The 19,704-nt window shown below is 44.8% G+C and overlaps 1 protein-coding gene across 1 annotated transcript; it reads left to right on the forward strand.

The window, feature by feature from the left end:
* Positions 1–418: 418 nt before the first annotated feature.
* Positions 419–19,186, forward strand: efcc1 (EF-hand and coiled-coil domain containing 1). The gene is made up of 8 exons (XM_042089811.1): positions 419–1,219; positions 1,560–1,981; positions 12,781–12,917; positions 13,497–13,632; positions 13,928–14,093; positions 15,574–15,732; positions 17,060–17,129; positions 17,325–19,186. The coding sequence occupies exons 1-8, from the start codon at positions 533–535 to the stop codon at positions 17,459–17,461; spliced, it is 1,914 nt and encodes a 637-aa protein (XP_041945745.1). The 5' UTR covers positions 419–532; the 3' UTR covers positions 17,462–19,186.
* Positions 19,187–19,704: the final 518 nt, after the last annotated feature.

The raw sequence follows: 19,704 nt of genomic DNA on the forward strand, positions 1-19,704 counted from the left end.
TGATATGTTCCCTTATTTAGTTTGACAGAGTTTACCTTCAGAATGCTTTTCTAAACCAAAAAATATGGAAGTTCTTTGTCCATACATATACCTTTAATTATAATGCAAACGGTGTAGAATGTGCTCTATTCTGCTCCATTTTAATCTGTATTAGAATTGCAATTAGGCCTGTGCTACACAGACCAACGGGGTGTACTATTCGTCTTCCCTGTGGCCTATTGTAAACAATGATATAGGCAACGTTGTGGCCAACATTTTCAAATTTTGGATTCTTGTAACCTCGCACTTTTCTCTTCAAACTTCTCTTCACCCCTCCTCCGCTTACTGGTGTGGGCAGAACTCTTCTCTCAGAAACGCCCCCTAGCAGAAGGCTACTTTTCAAATGAGAGAATACATTCAGCATTTGAACAAGCGGTAGAGCACCTAAATGGGACCACAGAGGACATGAGCGCACAGCTTTTAGACTTTGCAGTCCTGGTCTGTCAATTACTCAATACAATTAGATGCCGTAAATGTGTCATAAATTGGGATAATGATGGAAAAAACAGATGCATATGATCCGTACAGGCGACCAGCACGGAGAACACAATGGATAGTAAGCACTTTGGCGTACCACTATGGTTTGGATCGTGGAGTGGAGAATGAAATTATTGTCCTGGCTACAGGGCTAGATCAATATTTACAAGAGATTTTTCATCATATGGATTGTCAGGGGGATGGCAAAATTCCTGTCGAGGATTTTAATGTGTTGTGTGAGATTTTGGGACTAAGTAAAGAGACAGACTTGGAAGAGTGCGTTGGATTATTGGATAATCTTCCTAAAGAGTTGACTTTTAGACAGTTTCATGCCAAACTCTGTGGATATTTCAGTACTAAAGCTGGCTGCCAGTACGAGAACGGACGTTTGTTGGTCGGTAAGGAGAGTGAACACATCGAGACGCAAATCCGTCTCCGGAGTCCCTTGCGGCGGAGAGAGAGGTCGCTCTCCACGAGCATCAGTGGGAGAGGGAGCAGAGGTTCGTCGCCCGCTTTGAACCGCCGCCCCTCAGTGTGCAAGCAGGGCTCTTGTACTAAGGAATGCTATGAAGAAATTGTGGCACTGGAAGAAGCAGAGGACAAGATAGCTAAACTTGAGGAAGAAAACGCAAGTTTGAGAGAGTTAGTTGAGGATATGCGCGCTGCTCTGCAGAGCAGTGATGCTCGATCATTGGCTCTACAGGTAAATTCATTCCAAAATGCAAGCAAATGCATCATTAGAATTCATGTCACATTTCCTATAGTTATGATTTATAATTTACTAATATTTTAGATTTGTGCCATGTGAATTACAGTGTTATTATTCATCATCTGATCATGTTATGGTACATCTGTTCTATGTACTGTAGTAGAGAGTGGGGGATGTGTGCAGACTTTTATGTTGCCTGTGCAAAGGGTCTTCACTACAGTTGAACCATTCCCTCTCATCCTCTTTCATATGTATCTGTTAATGAGCTGCTGATTTTCATTCTGACAGTGTATGCTTGCAGTGCTGTTTTTTTTATTTATCCCTATGTTGGCAGGTTGGTCTGTGGAAGAGCCACGCCAAACACAGGCCCGAGTCAGGCTGTTTCATCGCCCACCAGAAGCTGGTCGCCCAGAAGAGCGCCAGCAGCACCAACCCCTCTCCAAAAAGCCTTCAGAGCTTCCTGCGCGAGATGGACATGATCCGGAACTCGCGAGACGCGCAGGTTGAGGAGGCCATGCTCTTCAACCAGAAGCTGGAGCAGGAGCTGTCACGCTCCCGGGACGCCGTCGCCCTGCTGGAGGACTGCAACCGGAAGCTGAAGAGGGAGCAGCTGGAGATGAGGAAGAAGGTGGAGGAGGCCCGGCAGGCGGTCATCACCGGCCTGGGAAAGGTCAAGGACCTGGAGGCCAAGGCCAGGCACGTGCCTGTGCTGCAGCAACACATCCAGCAGCTGGAGATGGAGCTGCTTTACTACAGGTAGGAGGATCTCTCCTGGTGCCCTCACTAGCACCTTCTGCAGTTTATGTGTTTTGCTTGTTGATTGCCTCATTACAGGGAAAAGATATTCAAATGAAATGGCAGTTTCTTTGGGTATTTTTAATGCACTATAAGCACATCCATGATGGTTGATAAGGTGTTTATCATGTCTTTTAAATCAACAGTGATACGTTTTCAGCATCTCTAACAGGATGCCCACTTACATTCTATCTTGAGGAGAATATGCTTTACATGGCAATCAATTTCGCCTCCATCTCATCTGTATGGCAACAATAGCAATTCCTTTCTAGAATCTAAGAAAAGAACCCAGCACCCTGGAAACAGCAGCACTGGAAGCTCATTTGTATTTCTTGCAACAGTGGTGGTGTGCAGACCTAAACTATTGTTTGACTGTATTGATGCATAGCTCAGCTGAGCTTGGGACAAAGCTCTATTTTGTGCTTAACTCAACATATTAAGCTAATGGAATCACTTGAAAATATTTAGGTAAAACCGCTATGGGCCTCCCTCAATTATTACATGAGTACCGTTAATGTGTTTTGTGTCTAAACAGCATGGCCTCCTCCTGAGAGGCAAACATGGCTAGCGTGCACAGGTCTGTTGCTGGCAAAGGGCCTGGAAAAGTATGCCAGCATACATGCAATTTAGGTATGCTTGATGTGGTCCACTCGAGATTTTCAGCCTTGTTTTGTTTGGGTTCGTTTAATAGTCCATGTGTGTGGCAGTCAAGGCTCTCTCCGCTACTGTTGGAAACCATTCATTTTTTCAGGGTGTTTTAGTTTTATAGTGTGTCATTGAACCCCGCTTGCACATAACTGTTTGTATAATGTCTGCAACCTGTTTGGCTCGTCTGACTCCCCTGGTGTAATCAGTGTCTGGGGGATAAGTTCACGATGGCTATTTTCAGGAAGTGTTTGTTAATGTTCCCCTCTTTTGGGGTCTGAGAGATGGAAGGCTCATTCAAAATTGCTGTTTTTGTGCAGTAGATGCTTTTCTTTCCTTCCTCCTCCCTCCCCCTTCTCTCTCTCTCTTTCTTTCTCACTCACTCACTCACTCACTCTCTCTTTCTCTCCCTTTCTATACAACTCTCTGTCACTCACTTTTAAGACATGTTGATTCAGCTGAATATTACACTTCATCCATATCAAGAAAAAAAAGATTTCTGAAGCAGTCAGCTTACTTTCTTGCTAAACTAAACAGACCAAAACAGCATAAATCATTAGCTAGAATACAACTTTTGAATTGTTCACCAGTAGAAATAATCCAAAACCAAATGCAAGTAGAAATGCAATGCAGTCCATGAAAATCTTTCTTAAATGTTTTAAGACTAGTACTATATGGCTCTTTGTGTAAAAAAAATACATTACATTTATGTTGTGATCAAACATTCCAAAATGCTGGCATTTGATGCAAAGATAGTCTTTTGTGGTTTACCCCTTAGTTATTGGGTTTCTGAAGCCTTTTTGATTTCTAACAGCGAAAGCCATCAGTAGTCTTAAGTACAGGGTTGTGCATCACAGAGGAGTCTGGGTGCTAAGTCTCATATTTCACTAAAGTGAACACTGGACTGTAGAAAATGATAATATGCTACTACTGAATTTCTAAACTTAACTCAAGCAGGGCAAAAACTCCCAGACACTATTAATTAAAAGCATGCATTATGGCAATAGTCATTGTTAACTAAATATGGCAAGTAAGGTGTTTCATACTTGCAAAGCGACTCTTTACACACATCTTTTTAAGATAATCAGAAAACAAAAAAGCCAACTAAACGTGTTTTTATTGTAATTCATTCAGTCAAAGCTGAATGGTCTAAAATAGAAACAGAAACTGTTTCTCGGGTACTTTCCACTCTGAATCACCACAGCATGTAGCCTACACTATGTGTCAACTGCGTGTTGCATTGTGTAATGTCAACTCAAGAAAAGAAAATATTTACTTAATGTTGTTGTAATTGGGACCTCTTGGCTGACACGAAGCATCTCATGCCGTGAGTGATCCATTGATTGAAAATTTTTGAGGCACAAAGCATAAACATTCCTACATACCCCTATCACAGCTCCTTCCAAATGTATGCAAAGTTCTTTGGGCACCAGAGGGGAGGGTCTTCCTTAGCGCAGGCCCCCACTGATGCTCTTAAGCCAAATAATTCATTCAGTGACACAATGGGGCTGACACATCGGCAGAGACCCCCTTTTCACTCAGGAAAAGCCCTGACCTAAACACACCAAAAGTTCCCATCAGTCTTCAAACAGTCTCTCCTGCACTCTCTGCTCTTGCCGAATAATGGATGAACACTCCCAGGGGTGTATCCTAGCAACAAGTATCTGAGCATTCTCTCTCTCTCTCACACACACACACACACACACACACACACACACACATACACACATGCCCTTTTGGTACAGAGACACATTCAAACACATGCAGACTTATTGGCGACTGTCCATCAAAGTTTGGGCTACATATCAACACAGCCGTTGAGAAATTAGTTCTACTTTCCTTGGTAGTGCTTGAGGTATGCAGTTCATGCACACAACATGAAACAAATCGTGGGTCACACAATTTATTCCAATCCACCTGCATCTCCGAGTGAAGTTATCACTTTTGGAATTTGTTGGAATGCCAGAACAGGCATTTTAATCACAAATCTCTTCCTCCTTGGCAGGTCACGGAAAGTGCGGAATTTTCACAAACACCAAAAACATTCCAGATCACTTGAGAACTCCCGGGTAGGGTTTACAGTGAATTGATTTAAGGGGTCAGTTCTTGCACAAGTTAACAGTTAACCATTTGGGGTTTTCAACAGTTTCTGTTTTGTTCCAACCCACTATGGAGCATGGGGACAGATGTAAAGCCGTTTATCAAAAGCATTAGCTTATTTGCTGTTTTACAGCACAGTCTTTATCTCGGCGTTATCGCTGCTACAGTAATTACTTGTAATTAGGGAGTTGTGAAAGCGTTTACAATTCATCTTTGACGAGGAGCTCAAACAAGAACTCACAGGCACTCAGAGCTTAGCTGCGAGTGCAAGGTTGGGTTGGCCCTTTTCACTCCCCTCAACTTGGTTTTTGCTTAGCAGCAGCAACCAAGCGTTCTCAAACACAGTGTAAGCCATTAGACCTTTGAAACGCTTAAAGAACTTTATGGCCTGTTCACAGGATGACTCCTCTCTGTTGTCCACTGAGCTTTGGGTAAATTATACACTCGGGTCAAGTGCAGACCTGACTGCCACCGCTCCCTTGTAGTTGGTGATACAGGCAGTGAAATATATACTCAGTCTGAATGCGGAACACCTCAGGATGTAGATCTAATACGGTAAAAGAGTGAGATGAGTTTTTTTTGGTTGTGAAAACTGTAGCTTTTTTCTTCTGGCATGTGCCCATAACACACACACACACACACACACACACACACAGAGTGTGAGAGAGAAACAAAGGGAGACCACTTGAGTCTTCTCATCAGTGTTAAGGGTTTCAAGATCAGAGCCAAAAGGGGTCTCGTCCCCACATCCCCCTTATCCCCAGCGAGAGCTGCTCGCCGCGCGGGCAGACAGTGGACAGCAACAGAGCTGAGCTGGAGCGCGTCTGGCTGGGGGGAAAGCCACTGTCCCCCTCCCCGCTCCAGACCGACCGCTCGAGAAAAAAAAGAGGAAGCCTTTTGATGCGGCTGCCAGGGGCGACGGGGACTCTGGTCACGCGCGGCGGGGTCAGTGTCTGATCAGCCCACGGTCACCGAGCCCCTTGCCTTTTATCTGAGCCGAGAGGTGTGTCCACTGGTCATTTTTCTTCCTCCCTCTTTTCCTCCTCTTTGTATCTCTCCCTCTCTGCGGTCCTTTTTTTTTTTTCTTCACCCCTCCTACAAAACATTCTCCATTGCGCCTCCATCTGCCTCTAAAGCTGTTCCGCTGAAACACTAGAATCCGAAGCCTTCAAATTCCTTTTCCTTCATGTTGGCAAAGCACTCCTCACGTCCCCAGTGGCGAAGCCCGTCTCCCTGTGGACTATCTCTATGCACTAAGCCTGTTTTTATTTCTACAAAATATCATCTTGAACCTGCTTTCCATCTGCCTCCATCTGCTTGTTTTGAAACTGAAACTTCAGTCTCATTCCTCCCCTTTTCACCCCGAAGCCACATCAAAGGGACACACAATAAACTAATTATCCTCATTTTCTGCCTTCAGTAGCTATCGGGAAACATTTTTGCATTTTTCGGAGGGGTAGAGGGTGGGGAGATTTGTTTGCAAGGGGATCCGATGTCCCAGCCTGTGGGCTGGGAGCTGAAAGGTGTGTTATGAAGCAGATCAAAGTTTCCACCTTCGTCACCGCGTCTCGCTTGGGTTCTCCGCCTGGGTTCTCTCATGTGAGAGAGACAGTGGCAGTGCCTGTCTGCCAGGGCACTGATTTTGAAGATGCCAAGGACTGCTTGGAGCTCTGCAGTGAGTTGAGGAGCTTTCAGTGGTATGAAAGAGAGAAGAGGTGAGGAACCTTTGCCAGAGAGAGAGAGAGAGAGAAAGAGATAAGCTACAGAGAGAGAGAGAGAGAGAGAGAGATGAGTAACTTTCCTGGGGAGACATGATGTTGATGAGATTCCTATTAAATCTGAATATCAGAGACCCAGCTGTCTTCACCTGCAGAAATTGCATCAAAAATGTTCCTCTGTTGCATAAGACATTGCTCCATTGGCATTCCTCTAAGATGATATAAAATTTGTTTTCGTCTGTCTGTTGCTCAAGACTGAGTTTTGCCAACGCATAAATCTAAGCAGACAACCGCTACACATTTCTGCACCTCAGTGAGACATTTAGGCAACTGCTAAATAATGTGAAAAACAGACAAATGAAAAGAAGTCCGTCTATTTGGTGAGACAGAAAGCATCTCCACCGGCAATATGGTTGCATAATCTCTCTTGCATAATATTGTATCTCCTGGAGCTTCTTGCCTGTAATGAGTTTGAGATGTGGAGGGAGGTGTGTGTGTGTGTGTGTGTATGTGTGTGTGTGTGTGTGTGTGTGTGTGTATATCAAGGAAGGAGGGACTGTCCTGGGTGGTCAGCTGGTGGGAACAGACAGACAGGAACTAGCTGTAGTTCATTACCATAGGGGATAGCAGAGACACACAGCACCTTTTAGCCCTAAGGCTCTTACAAACCCAATGAGGGGGGAGAAACAGAGGGAGGGAGAGAGAGAGGAAACGTTTAAATCAGCTGTGGCCATTGGTCGAGCTGTGAGCCAGGCCAGCAGACAATGGAAAGTGCTGGCAGAGGAAGAAAAAGTGATCGGAGGAGAGGGGGAGTAAGGGAGGAGAGAAAAGGCTCAAACAGATCGCCATCTGGAGGAAGAGGCAAACACTCAACTGTTTGTTCTCCAGGTCCTGTCACCTCACCCCCCTGAGATGGATGTCCGGGCCCTGCACAGGAAAAGTCAGGGCCTCAGCCACGACTCTCACCGTCTTTATTGGCACAGAGGTTTCAGCCATAAATAATGCCCTGCGTTCAACAAGTAGGGGGAAAACATGTCAAGGCTCTAAAGCATGGTTCATTGACATACATGGGTGGGGGTGAGGGTGGGCTGGGTGGTCAAGGGGGTGGGCGTGGGCTGGGTGGTCAAGGGGGTGGGCGTGTGGTGTTTGTTTTCAACCTTCTGGTCTTGGATATTTGAAATGGATTCGGTGGGTCTTGGGTCTTTGGGGTTTTCATCAGGATTGTGATCTTCATTAGTGAAATGTACTCTGCTATGTCTTAATGGACACTTCCTGACGACGTGGCAGGGGTGGGATAAGAACAGATTGTTGACCTTTTTACAGCTTCTTCAATTGCACCCCAGAGAGACACTAAAACAGAGGCGCAGAAAGAGGAGACAAAAAAAGAGAGAGAGAAAGAGAGAGAGAGCAATACAGAAAGGGAGAGTCAGACAAACAAAACGGTCTTATGGTGTCACCTCACAATAATAAGAAAGCAGAGGGCTGAGGTTCTCAGCTGTGGCAACAGTTTTCTTATTATGTAAGCTTCAGGCTAATATCCCTAAGGTTTAAAAAACCAACAGAGCAACACCTAAACTAACTGAGCGAGATGCAAAGTAACACTATAGTGAGAAAAAGAAACTCTGATTACCAGTAATTATAGTGCTGTATATATAAAGAGCTGTCCTGTCTCACTCCTAGTGGTGAAATAATATCAATCATTCTTAATGACAGCATGCTGCGGACACGCGCGCGTACACGCGTACACACACACACACACACACACACACACACACACACACACACACACACACATTGGAAGGATGCCTGGGAGCAGGAGGGTTCTTTTTTGTAACGGTTCTGTTGTTCTTGCACGGGCTTCAAAACCCTCCTTAGCCAAGTGGGCTCGTTTTCAGGTTTGGAAAGTTTCCCTTTTCTCGCCTCCTTTCCCTCCGACCTCCATACAATGCCTACATCAGCATGAATCCACAATCATCACTGGCGGACACACACACACTCACACACACTCACACACACACACACACACACACACACACACACACACACACACTCACACACACACGCACACACACAACCACACACACAACCACACACATTTCATAATAGTCTCGGGAACCCACCACAAAAATACCCAGAACTCTCTGCCACTCCCTCCAACCTGGCTCTTTTGGGGGGTTTTCCTTGCTGTTTTTTTCCCTTTCAGCTGCTTGGTCATCTGGACCTGCTTGCATCCCTCTTCCAAGTATATTCACAAGGCTACAGCAGTGTAACTAGAGCGTTTACTGACCCACACATCCCTCGTTTGAAAGGCCCAGCCTCACCTCAGCATCACCCAGGTCGTCTCTCAGTTGGAGAAGAATCTGGCTGTACATTTTCTTCTTTTCTGTCTCTTCTGCAGCCCATCCGTCTAATCTAAAGCCTCACGTCGACTCGCTCTAACTCTGCACTAAGGTGAAGTTTGATTGATAAACCCCCCTAAGAGGAGCAGGCAATGCTCAACATTTTTCTTTTTCCTTCTCAGCTCTCCTTAGTTGAATTAGAGTCATGTTGTAGAGTGATACCAGTGCTGTGTGTTGGGTTCATTCATTCATTGAACAGCTCTGACCAGAGAGTGGACTCGAGGTGGAGGGAGGATGAGGCGGCTCGTGAGGTTGAGGTGGGTGGGGGTGATGGTGGTGGAAGTTCAGCCCTTTGCTCTAATAAACACAGGAAGTGCTCTGGTGTCCTCGGTCTCTAACCACAAGCAGCTGGACTCGAGCCGCCCGGCCCTCCACCACCAAACCATCGCTCACCGTCCTGCCTAAACACGACTGTGATACAAGACCTTGTTATGAATACCTCAACCCAATCCTGCAAATATTGCTGAGCTAAAGCTCTCGTAGCGCCAGGGTGACAAATGAGGTGACTCGGAGGTCAGCGTCTCAGAGAGGCGATTGCGTTTTGACTTACGAGCTACACGGCCCAGACGCGAGGCAAGCAGACAGGTCTGTCCAGCACCTTGCATTGATCAAATATTAAAGTTGCCCGCGGAGACACACAGGCGATTCCGACTCCTTTCCTCCTGCATCTGTTTCTGCTTTGGCCCAGAGTGCCCTTTGTTTTCCTGCTGAAAGAGAGAACGTAAATCAAGTGGAACAGACTTTACTCCCAGGGGCAGAGTAAAGAAGAGGCAGATTAACATCTAGAAATCATGTATTTGCATTCATTAGTGTGTTTCAGTCAAACATAGAGCTTGTTCTTTTGTTTTAATTTCCTTCCATTAGGTCCATATATGCGTGGATGTATAGTACTATGTGTTCATATCTGTTTGTGCCCCTAGGTAAAAGTGTTCATTACTTTCAGAATGTGCATTATTGCTTAAAATGTGTAGGTTTAGCCAGTATACAGCCTTTTTTTACAATGATGTGAACTTGGCTGTAGTCAGTTTGAACTTCCTCCTTCCTGTTTGGACACGCTGAATTTCGATTATAATTTTACACATCCTCAGACTGTGGTTTTTGTTTTCCATTCCGGGGTCAGGTTGTGCCTGGATAGATGCAAGCACAGCCTGTGCAGACAGTTCTGGAAATGTCCAAATGATTATTGAGCCCCACTGCTCTGGCTAAGGAGGCCCACGGTGATGAATAATATACTCCTTCAGGTCCCTCAGCCCAAATCTTTGAAGTGCGCCTGTAGTTTCCTGGAAAAAGCTATGCAGAGGAGTGCAAAGAAGCTCTGCAACATTCGCTTAATTCTCGAGAATCTGAGTATCGGTCACAATACTTATGTGCCCACATGCGAATATCCCATAATGTGGGGAAAAAATCTTAAACAACGTGTGCATACAGACTGTGCCAACTTCTGTGCTTGCCTCCCATCAGAGTGAAGTTCACATGATGCAAGGTATGCCTTTCGGCAACATAAAGCATGGAATCAAAGAAAGGGGAATTAACAGTGACTGGACAGCTAACGTATGCCAGATGACTGCCAAGCATGTCTTTTATGGTTGTCCTTCTCCAGACCGGGGCTGGGTTGTGCTCCATCGGTGTCAGCTGTAGACGATACAGAGAGCAGAGCACGAGCATTATGGAAAACCATGTTTGACCCCAATGGAAAACACAGGGAGAGCCTTTAACATCTATTCCATAGAGTTATTAAACTCTTACACCAGATGTATTCTAGGTTACATAACATGTTGGAAACAGTTGTTGAGTTATACACGTTTGATGTATATGTCTGTTGTTGTCTGTTTAGTTAACTGAAAATGAGATGATTTTTCTGCATTAGAAAATACTTATGAAATACTCTGTCATCAAAAACTCCTGATGCAACTTTTCCATTCGGTATTGGCTAGACAGTTCACCCGTCGATCTCTCCTAGGCCAAGGCACGCTGGCTTGGTTTCGCAGCGAAAACCAAAATGTCTGGAGTGGTTTCAGGTGTCTGAAATGCTCCATCTACTTCAACTTGTGTGTGTTGTTTTGATAGCTTCGAATGTCGCGCAGTAAATTTAAGTCCTTGGCTGCTACCCAGAGCTTTCATCCGGGCCTCTACGCATATAGGTTTCATTCATGAAGCGTCTGATAAAGCAGACCCCTAGCTTATTGCATAGCTCACACATGCACATGTGCACACACACACACACACACACACTTTTAATCCCCTTTGACTAGACGTGGCATTACGCAGAGCAAGCCCGCTCCTTTCTGTTTTGTCTAAATGGGAGTCTGGCACACACACTTGAGCTCGTTGTCTCCTGAGACTCCATAGAGTCTGCCACCATTCAGTGGCAGCCCACCCCAGAGGGCTCATCCAGCGGACCCCTCTCCCACAAGGCAGCACCCGCGCGTCCACAGGCTCCGTCAATTAAAGTTCAATTAGTTACAGTGGGCTGTGCTCTATCAACACCCCCCCCCCCCCCCCCCCCCCCAGACATCACCGCCACCCCCTCCATGGTTCCAGAGATACTGCCCATTTTGGTAGCTAAAGAGATCCCCATGGAAACCTATTGGAGTCTATAGTGGGGGGTCCCCTGCCATGAAGTTAGCAGCTGCAGAGTTTCCAAAATGAGTTATATATATATATAGGGGTACCCCAATTTCACTGCAGCCCCTCTTATAGTTCTCACAACCCCCCACCCCCCTCACACACACACACACACACACACACACACACACACACACACACACACACACACACACACACATATACACACACATACTACTCAGTAACTTGACTGATTGTCTAACTGGGAGCTGCAATTATTGACCTTTATGCTGAGCTCCGCAGTCTCCCGAAGCTTTTTGTACGGTGAGGTGATATTTGTAGCACTTGTGCTGAACAGATTTATCGCCATTTTTTAGGTTTCCCCGATGGAGGGAGGATATGTGCACGGGGCGCTCCCAGACTCATTTAGAGTGTGCTCTCGCGGGATACATGCTGCTGAAAATGAATTTCTTTGGTGGTATTTCCACCCCCTCCCATCTCTTTTTTTCCCCTACTAAGACACTCATCTGGAAGCACTTACTGTCTGCTTCACCATGGCCCCCTATCGTATTTCCCTCCTATATAAAAGGCCAAAGGAAACTGTACAATTCAAATGATAGCAAAGTGATCGGCCTATGAGTTTATGGATTGGAATTCTGTTTATTTTCTCGCATAATATAAAAACACTTGAATATGATAGCACTGTTTAAGCCTAATTTAATTTTGGTTGCATTTCAATTTCAAACATGTCGAAAGGAAAGAACGGGATCACAATCTCCAGCCTTTCAAAGCTTCTTATTGTTTGCATTTATCTTTGAAACATGAGGATAACATAGGAAAACATTTGTTTCGCTCCGAACACCCATCCAACTGACAGAGTCCTGAAGCTGCTGCCGAGTCTTGTTTTAATTATGGTCTGCCAAAGCGCCTTCAGACAGCCGAATCCCACGTGCCAATAAAATTATTATGGTGGCTATGGGCGTGTATTATTAGAGACATCTCATGTTACTTTCTCTTTCCTTTGAAGTTATGTAATTCCTCCATTTAGTTCATTTCTTACTTTATGGACCTATTTCCTATCAAAATTACCTCTCTGCTACTATCATAGAAATGGGGATAAAAGACTTAAAATTGCAGGTATTTGTATTATGTTGAGTCAATAAATATAGGCCTATGGGTACAGATTTTTCTATAATACATACGTTTCTGTATTCAGAGCACTGAGTGAAACCCCCAATTTTAGTGTTTTTCTTGCCACAATGTATTAGTCCACAGTTTGACTCTGTGGCTTTTTGACAGCCCACATGATGACTAAATCTTTTCTCCTTGGCAGGTCAGAGGTGTCCAAAGTGACTGTGCCTTTCAGCAGTGCTATGGACCAGCAGTACCGGGAGGACAGGAGGTGCTGTCTGGACTCCCGACAGACACGCCACTCCCCCACGGGCCACGCAGAAACATCTCCTGACAACAGTAAGGCCTCCTGCCTGTACCCTCCACCTCCACCTCCCGTCAATGTTCACAGGCAGTTAACTAATTAACCAATCAATCACTAAACAAAGCCTCCGGACACACTCAATTAAAGAAAACACTCAATTAAAGTAACATACTTTTTCTAGCACAATGGCCACTCAAAGTGCTTCACTCAGACATAGACAACAATAACATAAACACTCAATATTAAGTCCAATGGCACTGGGCAGAGATGATTCTCCTGGCGTGAACAACGCACGGTACTCTTGAACAGGCTAGGCCATCAGGAGAGCTCCTGAGTGGTTTCTCCGGTAAGACACTGTCAGCCCACAGGTCAGCAGCTTGATTCACAGACCTCCGACAGTGATAGAGCGCAACACAAAGTGCCGTCTGTCAGAAATAGATGAACAGAATGGATGGACGTCCTAAATAAAACAAATCACAAGTAAAAGAGTAGACATATAAATCTGTCCACATAAATCCCAGGACCAGCTGGTGTAGAGATGTACGGGATAATGGCTGCCGCGGAGGTAAGCATGAAGAGCTGTGTGAAAACCGTGTGGCTGTTCTCCTTTGCAGTGGAGGAGCAGCTTTTCCGCTCTGTGGAGGGACAGGCCGCGTCGGACGAGGAGGAGGACAGGTGGACGGGGGAGCAGCAGAAGCAGGTGGACGAGGTGAAGAGGATCCTCACCAGGCTGTCCTGCTGCGGGGACAGGTATGAGAACCGGCTCTCATTTGTCCACCACACCGCTCAGTATTTGTGTGGTGCGTCTGTCTCTGTGTTTTTCTCTCTTTTCTCCATCCTTTTTTTTATTATTTTATTCATTTCTCTAAACAGATGTAGCAGAATCCATACAATGTACTATATTAGCTGATTCATATCAATTCAACATACATAAAGAGAGAGAGAGATTGAAAAAAGGAAAAGACTGATAGTGATTGTCCTCTCCTCCATAGTGATTGTCCTCCATAGTGATTGTCCTCCATAGTGATTGTCCTCTCCTCCTAAGGTGTGATGAGAAAGCTGTGAAGCGGCTGCTGTCTCACTTTGAGGGCTCGCGCAGTGAGGAGAGCCAGAGCGCTGTGCTGGAGCTGCTGGAGAGGGTCACCCGCCTCAACAAGCAGCTGGAGCTCCGCGAGAGCCAAGCCAGGAGGAGTGACCTGGACATGGACCAGGTAGTCACCACATAGCCACGTCTCACCACGTGCAACGTAAACACTCATTTTTGGCTGCTGATGTGCCACAGAGCTGGTGGAGCCTCTGCAGATTGAAGTAAAGTGAGAAGGTTGTAGCAGATGCTTTTTATCCAAAGCGACACTGACCATTGCCCAGGAGGATGGAGGATGTGCTGCACCCCATCCTGGGTCAGGCCCAGAAGTAACCCATTACTGGAGGAACAATTCCACTCCTATTCCTGTATGGGCACTGGGGCACGCTGGTTCACAGGAAGCACGCAGTTGAGGGAAAAGACCATGCATGGCAACCATCTACAGCAGAGAGAACCAGGTCGAGAAAACAGGCAGCAGCAGGGACCAGCCATGTCCCCACATCCCCACATCCCACCCCCAGCCAGAGTTAGAGTGGGTCGGTCAGGCATCTCAGCAGCATCAGCCCCCCCCTCCTCCAGGCGCTCCAACCACAACCAATTCTCTGCGAGCGTCCTTTACATTATGAGTCAGTCCCGGGCTATGGGGTGTAAAATTAGATTAGAGGGGGGACAGCACAGCTAAAGGGTTGTTATGGAAATGGAGGCCTTCAAAGGGAGAAACCGCAGCGAGCAGTGCAGCCTTCCTGCTTTCTGCACCCACCCAGCAGCCCGACCGCTAGCACTGGTATGAGGAGGGAGCCACCCTGTGTGTGTGGTGTGTGTGTGTGTGTGGTGTGTGTGATGTGTGTCTGTGTGTGTGTGTGTGTGTATCCATGTGGGTGTTTGGGTCTACATGTGTATCCCTGTGTGGGCGTATATATGTGCATGTGGGTTTGTGTGTGTGTGTGTGTGTGTGTGTGTGCGTGTGGGTGTGTGTTTGTGTGTGTGTGGGCGTGTGTGTCTGCATGTCTGTGTGTGCATGCACACAGCTGGTTCTCGCTGCACTGACCACAGAATCACACACACCCCCGGAACCTCACACAACACCACGCTCCAGCAGTAATAAATGCAGAGCCGGCTCCAGCTGAGTTAAGCTCCACCAAACACGAACACATGCAGAACACAACAGAGCAGGAAGGAGGAGGAAGAAAAGGATGGTGTGCTATTAACTTGTGTGTTTGTTTTAACGTGTCACTTTGGCCTGGTTCAAATCCAAACCACTTATTAGAAACAAACTCCCCCAGAAACACAACTTGGTCCATTCTGTGTGAAAAACTAGCAGGTGAAATGTTTTAAGCGGTGAGCTCATTTCTTCCTTGTTGATGACTGTGGCCACAGAATCACTATTCTAGTAATAAAAGCTATGAACCATCTGTATAATACTTAATGAGGTATACTTCAGATTTTAGACATTATCTTGACAATATCCAATGTCTAATTGATTGAATTGTTTTTGGTAGCATATGTATGTTGTTGTATGTATGTTTGTTCCTTCCTGCACAGTGCAACTGAGATATCCTGCTCACATAAGTGTTCCTCCTCCCTCTCCACCTCCTCTTCCTCCTCAGGTGAAGGACGCGCTGGTGCAGGAGCTGCAGCAGAAGGCGGAGGAGACGGAGCTTCTGCACATGGAGCTGCAGATGCTGGAGACGGAGAGGGTGCGGCTGTCACTGGTGGAGGACAAGCTGGTGGATGTGCTGCGGCTACTGCAGCAGCTGCGTGACCTGGTCAGTCCGAGAGGCACGCTGTAGCCTACATGTGCCCATATAGGGCTGTGTTGCACTGCATATTGTACCGTGAATGTATCATAAAGGTCTGTGCAGACCTGCAGGGTGGATGTCAGGGTAACTTGAGGTCACAGTGATTGTGTGTGTCATTGTGACACGCCTGACTGTATCTCAACTTTAGGGTGTGGGTTCCTGGGTATAAAGTGTCAATATCTATGATTAACCAGCATTCACTTGCGTGCACATGGTTTTTCGACCCATCCTACATAATGTTCTGGTTTGAATCAGACAATGTGTTTGTTCAAGGTTTTCAAGGCTTTCAAGAGGCAAGAGTCTATGGTTATAGTAATGCACAGCTGTCTGTCCATACATGAGTCTTCTGTATTGCTCTCTTTAGACCATCTTTTGTTAAGTGTTTGTTATATTCATAAGCCCACTCAGGAACAGGCATTTCATGCCTTTCAGTCCAGTCTTGTTGGAACTTTTCCCCCAGTCCCCTTTCTCCCTCAGTACTCATTCGTCAAAGGTGCTGGCCCCAGATCTTAGTTTAAAAAGCTTAAATGTAATGCAGCTTAAATGAATTGAAAAGGAATTGGAAACGACTCTATGCTGTGAACTCTGTGGAGTGAGTCGTATCAGAGCATGACGTGAGCCATGAGCCAGAGCCATCCAGGATATGAGACTCAACAGGGGCAGTCTGATCGAGTGCCAGTGCATACACCTTTTGTACTTGCAAATGCGGAGGAAGCGTAGCCAGCCGCCTGCCACTCCTCACATTCATGCACTGTGCTCAGAGTGTCACCCGCCGTTAAGCTCAACCTGCACCGCAAGGCTGTCTACATAAAAACAGCCCTGAACCCGTAGGTGCTGAGACACAGACAATAGATCAAACTGTGTTTAAAAACAATGGGGCTTGCTTGCTTATTGCATGCTTTTATGCTCTACAGAACGGGTGTATTTTTACTTGCACAAAGGGGTCTTTCTTGTTCCATAAAAGTGTGTGGGTTCCTGAGAGAGAGAGAGAGTGTGTGTGTGTGTGTATGTGTGTGTGTTGTTCACCTCATGGTATGCATTAAGTTCCGGCTGTCCTGCATACAACTCCACCTTATGCAAACAGAAAAAACAACTTGACCTAAAACCTTAAAAAAGCTAGGTGTCGAGTTAGACCTTGACCAGGGAGAAAGTGTGGCAAACAGTGCTTGTGTAAAATGTTAGACATATACGTGTCCCACCTTTTTCTCTTCTTTGTTTCCAAAGATCTCTTATGTTTACACTACCATTTGGTGATAATCCTTCCTGCAATCTGAGAAGTTCTCTCCCGTTTCAGAATGTCTCCAGGAGGTCTCTGGGAAAGATTCTTCTGAGCACGTTGGAGTCTTGCAGCGACCCTCAACACGGTACATAACCACAACAATAGTGCACATCCACTTAAATTAACATGGCTCTCGTGAAACTGTTACCACCGTCTACAAAGACACCGAGTGCCATAAAGCTTTAGAAGCACCAATGAGGTTTGTTGGAGCACAGCTGACTCTGGGTTTAGTGTCCTGGCTTTTGGAGAACTCACATCTGTGGCTTCTGTCTGTTCACAGGGAAGGCTCACATCCTGGAGGTACTTAATGCCCTATATCATGAATTGGCGGCATGTGAGATTCTATCCAGCAGCGTGGCTCTGGAGCGGACTCAGAGTCACCAGTCGCTCACAAACGCTCTCCTCATCTCCTGCTGATCAGCACTGCCACCTAGTGGAGGAGGGTATGGACTACAGGCTCTGAAATACCTTGGTCTGCTTTGCCCCCAGACACAATTTGCCAGTCAGCTTAAACGTGGTGGAAAACTAAGACATGTTTGTCTGTGAAACAGAAATAATGTTTTTTATTATCCGCGAAACGATAATGCAATGGCATTCATTTAAGGGCATTTCAGATATTGAGGGGAAATTTCCCTCTGTGTGTAAATTGTGTTTGACAAGAGATGCTTTCATAGGTGACAATATACTATTTCACACCTCAAACCTGGACAACTGTCATATTTGTGATAGTTTCACTTTCAAACAAAAAAAATCACTAACAAATTTTCAATAAAAGATACCTGTGGACAATGATGCCTGGTCGCACCTTGTAAATAAGACTATCGGGCATCATTACTTATGTCATGGTACATATTTTTCTATTTGTTTCATATACCATTTGGTATTTGTTGTTGGTAATGTGATTACTGGGGAAATTAAAAACAGATTGCATTGAAAGTACAGGGAAAGACAATAAGCATTCAACATTAGCAATTTTGTGAAGACGTTGCCGCTGTGAATTTTTTTTTCCATACATGCATGCACCTTTCACATTGAATATATGTATTATTTGATATTAAGATTTAATTTGATACCATTATTTTAGTAAGATTTTTTTTAAAAGAATATACTGGTGATGTTATTCAATGTATATATTATAAACAGTTTGAGTTGGTTTTGGAGGATGTCTTTGTTACTCAAAACATAAAGACAGAGCATTCAGTCAAGAGACGTGTGTGGTTTTGGTTCATTAGTATCCATAGAGCATGAGTTTTCAGACTGAATATGGGCTGGGTGTAGAAATCCTATTGTTGCCTACAAAAGGACTCATTTATTTGGGCAAAAATGATTAAGACTGCATGATATGTATAATGCCATTATGAGACATAACTTGAGGCGTTTTTGATGTTTTAATTTTATATATTTGTTTGTTTCTTTGTATTTGTTTGTCCTTTTGTTTGTTTGTTTTCATTGTGAAATATCTCCATTCCTCTTGTACTGCGACTGCGTCCACATTGACATGTTTACAACTGTGTAATCCATTGGTTAGATCTGACTATATTGCCAGGTGATTTCTAGGCACTTGAGGTAGCTATTTTATTAAGCAAGCTTAAGAATACAGTATTTCTTAAATGTAAGCTACAATTTACTGAGGCTCTTTAACAAGGTTCTTTGGCAGAAAATACATGCTAAGTATTGGTGTCAGGGAAACAGCCAACTAAAACCAATAACTAATGATGTGTGTGAACTCTGTAGCGCTTTTTCACAAAAATATTTGTATTGGCGTTCTGACACAGACTCTCAAAAGCACTCATTTATTTGTTACAGGCCTGTAATGTACACAATGCTAAATCGACCTGTCATTTCAGTTGTCTTTTTGTTTTATTGTTAGCCTAGGCTACTGTACAAGTAGGCTACATGTTGAAAAATATGTTCAATATTCATAACCAATGAAAAGATCATGTGATATAATGTTGAGAAGATAACACAAAAAATATATTTAATATGTCATAGCTTGAGAAGTGATTCCAGTTTTTTATGAAAATTATGTTTAATTTGACTTTGATTAAAGGGTCAAGTGTAGCAACTTTGTATTTTCACATGTAGTCATTCTTTGGAATGTTTTCTCAAGGGATGAAAGTAAAGAATTACTGCTCTACTTTTTATCCAATTTGTTTGAATCCTTACATCTTAGGCATGCTAATGGTCAACCAAGAGTGGTGCTGCTATTTTGGTGAATCCACATATTATATTATCTACTAGGCCTGGCAACTGGAAGATCTCTGTGAGGAAACAACTTAGCAAGCATTGTTAGCAGGACATTCATCATAGTCAGCAGACATCATATTATGTAGCTAGTGGAGGCGGTTGCCAGGTGTTTTTTTTTTTTTATTATCTCTTGAGTGGTCCAGCTGCAAGTGTGTGATAAATGGGTGTTGATATTAAAGCGTGCTAGTTTGAAAATAGGCCTGACAGGTAGTGGAGAGGTTGTGTCCTTTGGTTGTCACTACATTAGGCTACATACATCCAGGGTGGATGCCATGATTGCTGGGGAATACTGGTTCATTCTCATATTTCCATGGAGCTCAAGACAATAATCTTTGCTGAGAGAGAGAAAGGGCATAAGGCTGGCAAGTATGATTTCAAAGGTCCTTGACTGATAATGGGCCAGGCCCTCAGAA

The sequence above is a fragment of the Alosa sapidissima genome, chromosome 4 (assembly GCF_018492685.1).
Source record: "Alosa sapidissima isolate fAloSap1 chromosome 4, fAloSap1.pri, whole genome shotgun sequence".
In the NCBI taxonomy this organism is placed as follows: Eukaryota; Metazoa; Chordata; class Actinopteri; order Clupeiformes; family Clupeidae; genus Alosa; species Alosa sapidissima.